Source organism: Lepisma saccharinum, chromosome 29 (genome assembly GCF_977018435.1).
Source record: "Lepisma saccharinum chromosome 29, izLepSacc3.1, whole genome shotgun sequence".
Lineage (NCBI taxonomy): Eukaryota > Metazoa > Arthropoda > Insecta > Zygentoma > Lepismatidae > Lepisma > Lepisma saccharinum.
Window position 1 is genome coordinate 35,376,883 of NC_139257.1, and position 8,416 is coordinate 35,385,298.

Consider the following 8,416-nt stretch of genomic DNA (forward strand, 5'->3'; position numbering starts at 1 on the left):
TTGTATTATTTACATTCGTTTTTAACCTGTGTGGTGCTGCCATCTGTTAGCGAAACTTTACCGCAAAATCGGATTTAGTTCCCCCTTAAAATATGAAGTGATTTATTTGCATCGCAAAAAGGGGGAAACTGCCCACTCTCGCCCTCTAATCGCCGCCACTGCGTGTACAGGATTCTTGTTGAGAAACCTGATGGTAAGGGACATGTAGGAAGGCCAAGACGAAGATGGAGGGATAACGTTGAGATGGACCTATAGGAAATCGGAAAAGATTGGATTCATCTTGCCCAGGACAGGGAGAGAGGGAAAGCTTGTGTTGCTGCAGCCAAAAACCAGCCTTTAAGAAGGCTAGAGAGTAAGTTATAATAATAAATTTGGTTTATTTATATTAGTTCATAGTAGTTATAAACGTACAATAACAATCAGAACCACGATATTATAATTTCTGGCGATGCCAATGTTTAGAAATTAGCTGGCACAAACACATCGCAAGCTGATGAACGTACAGTACAGCCCAGTCGAATGACACCCAGTGTTTGATGCCACTTGTGTGTGTAAAGTTGCAGAAGGTTTATTTCCAAGCGACATGCCACTCGGATGCTAGGCCACATGATGCACCTAGTCATTTAGCTGTGAATTCTCCTTCATGAGCGTCCTGAGGGAGGGAAATTGAATTTCAAACATTTCATTTCAGCAACAGTGGTTTCTGTTAATTTAGAAGGGCGTTGGATGAACATGGTAACTAAAGGAGTTTTTTTCTTCTTATGGAGACGAAACACTATTAGGGGAGAAAATTGTTAATTGCACAATGTTGTAACCAGTGATGCAAGAATGGAAGCTTATAGGGGTTACTTGAAGATTCTTAGGAGGGGGTACAGCACCAAAGTCGTCAATCCACATTAAATCTATAATTTTCTCTATTTTAATTCGCTTTTCTGTCGCTTGTGGCTGATTGCGAAGATGCGAAATGCGAAAGGATAGTGATGAAATGAATGAAACAACAATAAACACAAATCGACAAGATAACACAAGCACAACAGAGGATTATTCTGGCAGAGAGTACAGACGCCAGAGCCTCGTTAGTCTGCAAAATGTAGTCCGGTGTGTACTACATGGAAGAGAATTTGGCATCTGGTTGCCTCCCTGAAGGTTCACCCTTGCACCCCACTTTGTGCCATCTGAAAATTTGTCTGACACTTGCAAATGGCAGAAGTAGCTTTAAGTAATAGAATTTATTCTTTCACCTACATTATCTCCAAATGCATGCAATTTCCATCAGAAAATATTACTACTGAAAATAAATCTAGATTTCTTACAAGAAGTTTTAAGAAATGGCAACACTTCCGAATCGTGTGAAGTTACAGAATACGGCCCGAACTCACTTGAAAGCTACAGAAATGAAAAAGTCAAATGAATCGAGAACGTTATTCTATTTGTTCTGGAGTTATACCAGTAGAGGAAAAGGTCTAAATATGGGCCCCTTTTTATTTTGTCATTTTCGGAGGAAAAAAAATATATATCAAGGACCTGCCTTTAAAATGCATATCTAAGAAATATACACTTAAATGCTAAAGTATAGGTGGTCTCCCTTTTTTATATATATAAAAAAGCAATTTCCAAAAAATGGTAAAATGATGTATTTCAAAATTGTGGTCTAAATATGGGCTACTAGTGGCAATATCACAAAAAGCAATAAAAATTTTAAAAAAACAGACATTTTGTCGCTAAAACATTATAAAATTCATATTTATGAATAATCTGTTGTTTTGAATATCACGCGGAATGGGAAAAATCGAAATTAAGAAAAACATCCAAATATTTGTTGAAAATGTGATCTCAACATTAGACCTCATGTCATCCCATATTTAGACCATCACGCTATTTTTCTTCTTCAATTTATTTTCGCTCTCTGTGGTACATATTTCACAAACAAATCATGGCATTATAAAAGCCCACATTTGTTTTATGTACCGCTAATATAACCTATACAAAGCAGATGAGAATTCAGAAAACGCTGAGTTAAAACATACCTGCAAAAAGTTTTCGGAGGTCGCAATTCTATAACAGGGTCCAAGGCCGAAACTATACGGCGTACGCTTTTAGAAGGAACATGAGTTCGGCCAATACCCAGCCAGTGCTACTGCGCTGTTGCCAAACTAACTGCTACCGCAAGGGAAGGACAGAAGATTCGCGATGTGTGCATTATTTTGATAATGCATGCACAGTATATATGAGTACAGTGAAATAATATAGTGAATATTTCTACACAGGATTAAAATATCATATCACTGTAGCATATACGAGAAACCCATACCTGAAAGAAGCTTGAAGGTATTTGTTTATTCATCACCGCTCTCGCCTTCTTCCTCGGTCTCGGTGTCACTGATTTCACTCATTTCCGAGACACTCTCCTGGAGGTTAATGATGAGATTTTGCACCCTTGGTGCCTGTACTACTGGTGCTAGGTTTCGAGAGTGACATTATTTAAAATAAAAAGAACACACGGAACACACACTATTGCACGAAAGGGCTGTATTTAATCTTTTCACAAACTGTTCTTTGTGGCGCACGAGTGAACGATAAGCGAATAATTTTACACCAGCCTTGCTACGAAAACGCTGAACTCGAACTGACCCAAACATTCAATGTTCGAGAACGTCCAGAACAATGAAGGGTCATTGTTTATATCGAGACGAATTTAACACCCACAGTTTTCCCTAGACACAACAGCTCAGCTGCGTCAACACGGTGGCAACGAAAAAAACAGGCGGAAGGAAATGAAAGGTGATGTTTCCCTTGTTTCTTCAAGGAACGATAACTCCGGCTGGAGGCGACGGAAATTCATGGGACTTGGACAGTCAGGTTCAAAATGTCTTGCCCCATCTTATGATGAACCTTAAAGTGGCGAGTTTTATGAAAACTTCTTGCGCGCAATAAAAATACAGAACACTGCTTTTAAGTTCCGCGCCGCAGTCTCCTAACTGTACAACGTTGCACTCCTGCCATTCGCTGATCGCCACGCACACCCTCTGTGTGGCCCGCACGATATCGCTTCTAAAAGCGTGCGTCGTATAACCACCACTTTCTCTTGTGAATTGGCGCCGCAACCTTTGTCCTTGACAGATAACCAGTTCCAATAGCCTCTGCCAGGCTGCAGCACCCGGGAGCGCTGATAACTCCAAAACCCATATTTAAACCTTCGCCCATATTTAAACCTTCTACTCTAGGATTTAAAAATATCAAACTGTGTACAGTATTTTGACTACACGTACAAAATTCTCAAATTTAATAAAACACTGAAGTTGGTTCTTGGACCACAGAAAAGACAATTTAATAATCTTCTGATCAGTTATGTATTACTATTGTTTCATTAAGCAGGCCAGTAATTAAGGTGGGTTTTTGAATGAAAGAGAACATCAACTACTTGAACACTGCAAACTCTTAAGGAATCGTGCGAACATCGCTTCCGTTTAAGTACTTGGAAGTCAGAACGACGGGAGACTAATACATTATGAGATGTACACCCAGCATCAAATCGGAAATCATCTTCTCGATGATTTTCTTCTCGTCTTTGTTTAAATATTTGCAGAAACCGAACTCGAGCAGAGCCAATTCATTTTCAGATACCAATAGATCGATGACGTGCTGAAGTTTAAAGCAATCGCAAGTATACACATCTAACATCACCAAGTTCCTCCAGCATCCATTTTTAATTGCGGAAGTTATTAATTTTGGATCTACAGTCACATGAGAAAGTTTCAGTGAAACCAGAGAGTTGCACATCAGAAGTTTCGCCAAGGGTGTTGAAACTGAGCGCCTACATATTTCAAACAGCGCTAGCTTCCTAAGACGTGGTACCAACTTCAAACAATCATCTGTTATGCTGCAAGACTCGCCGTATATACCCAGCTCAAGATGTTCTAGGTTGGTACAAAACGATAGCAGCCGGTCAACATCAAGGCCCTCTTGCACAAATATGGAAAGGTATCGAAGTGTGTGGCCGTGTTTATCAATTATAGAATACAGGATTTCGTTTGATTCTTCTTCCATTTCACTCAGCTCAAGAGCTTGCAGCGTGTTCAAAGACAGTAGGAATGGACTGATGTCTTCCATTCTAACTTCGTAGCTCAGATTAAAATCTACATAACTAACTTTGGGGCATGTTTGAATGGATTCCTTTAGATCCTGCCGCGATATATAATTCGCGTCAGCATTCAGATTGCGCAAATTGTGTTTTTGATTGTCCTTCCGTTTATAATGCAAGTCGCACAAGGCTGAGAGCAGCATCTTATGTTTCAAAACCCGAACACTCTGACAGTTCTTAATAATGATTGCTATATCTGTACTACTTAACTCCTGTCTGTCAAAGTAAATCTCCACATCAAACGAGGAGTTGTCTCCTTCTGGGTTTCTGAGAATGAGTTGCTTGTCCATGTAACATGAGATGTAAGTGTAGAGGGTTGGAAGACGGCCACTCTCAGAGTGATACATATCCTTGAAGTTAAAGATTTCATCGGGAAAAATAAGTCTCTTGACCTTCCTCTGACGGCCAATAACCCTGATGTCCTTACTTATGTCATCACCTCGCTCGACGCTCCAGAATGCAATTATTTCGGTCAACTTTGGGCACCGAGCAACTAGAAGCTCGAAGTCGTCCATTGACCATTTTATGATCGCAGTGCGGAGAGTTGGGGCGAAGAGGATCTTCTTGTTGTGTTCACTGTATTCGTCTCTTCTGATCAGAGCTGTTTCCATGAGGTCAGTGACGATGTGTGCTGGGTACATGTCGAAGATTTGCTCCCTGGACATTCCGTCGAGAGGGTTGGGTCTGACGGGGATGATGAGGGTGCAGCACGATTGGAGAGAGTAGAAGTACAAAGTCGGAACAGTCAGGCGTCTCGGCATGACTGAATGAGTTAGTTACCTGGGGGAGAAAGTAGTTCAAATACATTCATCTATAAGGCAGAGTCAACTGAAACTGGACCAACCTTTTCCCTGGAGCGAAGGGTCTCCCTTATCGCACAACACTTCTGCAACGTTGTGTTCTGGCGTCAGACGAGGAATGCCTACGTTGTTGGGTTAGGTCAGTAGTTTGGTTCTATTAGCATAAATACTAAGAGAACCAAACATAGCTATCCTAACCTAACAGCTTGGGCATTTAGCCTAAAAATAAAACCAGTTTCTCGTGACGTCAGAACGTAAGGTTGCAGAAGTGTTGTGCGATAAGGGAAACCCTGGAGCGAATGGTACGTCTAGTCACATGGCATTAGGTGGGTAGGCTGCAGCGGCCCCTGTGCTTCCATTTTGAACATGGTCAAGGCACAGGTCGCTCAATAGACTCTCCAAAAGAGGAACCGCGTGATAAGGCGAAATCTGAAACCTTGAGTTTCTTGTCACAACATGAGATTTATTGCCGCATGTCTGCAATATACGGCGATCATTGGCCACTGTGAAACAATGATGTCAACGTTTCCAGCAAGGACGTCCAGGAGGCTGTCACAAACCTTCTCACCCAGGTACCAAGGGAGTTTTACGAGTCTGGTATTACCAGGCTCATTCAACTAAGGGACAAGCGTCTCAGTACTGGAGGTGCATATGTCTAATTACTGTACGTATGTTCCTGCATGCGTATGGTTTTCTATCTGTACTGTATAAGAATAAATATCCTTGTTTTCCCGCATCGGCTTGACTCACTTTCATTTGACTCGTCCGTACATAGTGTTACAAATATACACATATTGATGAGTACGAAATTGTTATTTGAAAAACTTGAAGTGCTACATAATTTAACATAAATGAACTTAGGTTTCTCAGCGTATAAATCTAAATTTAACATCCCGCAGTAACTAGAGACGCAAATATTTTATTTAGGCTGTAACGCCAGTTTCCCTCTCTGATTTCTTCATAGTAGAGATCCTCAGTGGTTACGGCTTGGGACAATGCATCTCATTTTCGTTAGAATTTCTAAAGAGCACTTTGGCGGTTGATATTATTCACAACTAGGCCCCTCACTTTAGTTTTATTTACCGGACAACAGAACAATTTCTCCCTCGTTCAAGCCGGCATAGACCGGTTGTCTATAGCTAGAAGGAATTCACCTCGAGGGAAGACACCGCTAGGCTGGCTAGACACAAAAATCAAAAAAATCGAGATATGTTAAATTTCTTATCTCCGGAAAACAGCTGAAATGTGCTAGTTCATTTAATTTCAATATTCGTACTTACGTATTCTGCATTGAGAAACATTGCTGAAGGTGGCATTTCGCTTATTTCACGGAAATAAACTCTATTTGCGACATATCGAGTAAGTTTTCGTAGTTTCTTTTTGCCTTCGGTAACACGCGAAATGGCGGTCACAGTTTCACTAACTCGGCATGCACTGTTTCCACCCCACTGCACCCAAAAATACCTACGTAGTCCCACAAACCATTGACGCATAGCCCCACGAACCATTTCCGGTAAAGTTAGGTTAGGTAGGGTCACGTTTAGGTTACAATAGTTAAATATAGGTTTAGAAAAAATATGCGTAACCCCACACACCATTCTCGCATAGCCCCACGAACCATTGACACATAGCCCCACAAACCATTTGTGGAAACTTACCTTCTTCAGTTACAAAAACACGTGTTTGGAAACACTGACCGGGATTACGTCATCACACACAGGATACGAAACCACTTGGAAGTAAATGGATGCAAGAGCTTTCGTGCATCGGTCACACATTTCTATCGAAAAATAGATCATTTACCGGCAAAATTTAATGAACGAAACGAGAAAATACTTCCCCGAACTTCCACAACTGTAAAGAAACTACATTCGGTCTCCTGTAAATTTGAAGAAATCCGTTTTCCGGAGATAAGAAATTTACCCGACATATCTTCCTGGTATCTTCGATCTCGGGCAATAGATAGCTCATGGTATTCTTGTCTGGACTTCCAAACCAACGCCTAGTATATTTCGACCCATACAGCTCAAATTCCCGGGCCTAACCAGACTGTGATTCTATCCTTGTTCCTTCTCGCCTGCAAGATTAACCGAAGATACTGTGGCATCATCCTATTCTTGCCACTTCATGGTTATGAACCAGGTATCTAACTATTTACCACATGTGAAACATCGGCTGCATGATTTGTCTTGCAATGCAACAGCATCATTCGGTATCAAGAACCTATTCTGCAAAGTTACCGAGATGCGTATTAGAATAAACATTCGAAATTTCAAATGTGTTAATTCTTGTCTTCGCGAGGATAAATTAATGGCTATTATACATACCGTCTCATTCAACAGAACCTGATAATTTAACAAGAAATGCCGAGTCCTAATTCTTATAAAAAATCTAATAGAACTTTTATGTTCAATTTTGAATCTCCGCGGTAACGACTCTACTTGTGACTAATAATTTGATCACATGATGGATTGTTGTTCTGATTTGTACTTGATATTGTAATACAGTAATGAATATTTAAAATGACATTACAGAAAAGCACATATTTTTCCCCCTTGTACATTTTTTTTGTCCACAAAATTTCAAAAATTATAATTTCTTCAAATAAGAACGCCCTAGCTTGCGAGAAATGGAACAGAATATACTTTTTAAACTATTCTTCTCGATATATTTACACTGCCATTTTTACTAACCTTGTCGAAAATTGTGAGTCAAGTATTAGCAACAACTATAAAATTAAAAGTACAATCGTACGCAATTATTATGTATTATTCTCTAACGCATTAACTCTCAACGATAAAGCACTTAAATTGTGAAAACTGCCAGTGATGTAAACAAAAACTACGCAAACTAACTTTTTCGATTCAGACATATTTTCTGTGATTGATGATCATATTTTTCTTATTTTTTTTCAAAAATCCTAGTTTTATAATATTGGTTACGGTGATCAGGTAGCATTTCTAATTCAAATCAAATTAAACGTGCAATTTCATGTAAAAACCCTCCCGGGGAGGGGGGGATATTTGTTCTAACAACAAAGAAAAAAATTCAAGTCAAATATACTTTACTGGAACAATGGAGTAAACAGACACAAAGATCGAACAACAAAGAGCCTACTTTAAGAACACTGGACTGAACCCAGCAATCCCCAGAACACAGAAATTAGTACGACTTATTTCTTCTCCATTTCTCACTGCCTTTCGTCAGCTACCATGCAGTATATAAATAAATTAATGATAACACCATTAAGCCTTGTTTCCATGATATGAAAAACTAAATATGCTGACCAAGGCAGTAATTTATTCGATTAAAAACATAAACTAAACGTAACGTTTCAACCTTCTAGCAAGGTCTTCTTCAGACTCTGTATCAAGTACAACAGTAACAAGATACAAAAACAGTGCATTATATATACGCAAACATTACTCTCTCCAGACTATTAGAAAGTTGTTCTGGAACTTTCTAGCAGGTGGCT

The 8,416-nt window shown here is 39.7% G+C and overlaps 1 protein-coding gene across 1 annotated transcript; it reads right to left on the reverse strand.

Annotated features, from left to right (window-relative positions):
- Positions 1-3,367: 3,367 nt before the first annotated feature.
- LOC145981340 (uncharacterized) lies at positions 3,368-7,377 on the reverse strand. Its single transcript, XM_083114556.1, has 2 exons — positions 7,269-7,377; positions 3,368-4,921 (listed from the first exon to the last, which is right to left on the reverse strand). The coding sequence occupies exon 2, from the start codon at positions 4,900-4,902 to the stop codon at positions 3,499-3,501; it is 1,404 nt and encodes a 467-aa protein (XP_082970682.1). The 5' UTR covers positions 4,903-4,921; positions 7,269-7,377; the 3' UTR covers positions 3,368-3,498.
- Positions 7,378-8,416: the final 1,039 nt, after the last annotated feature.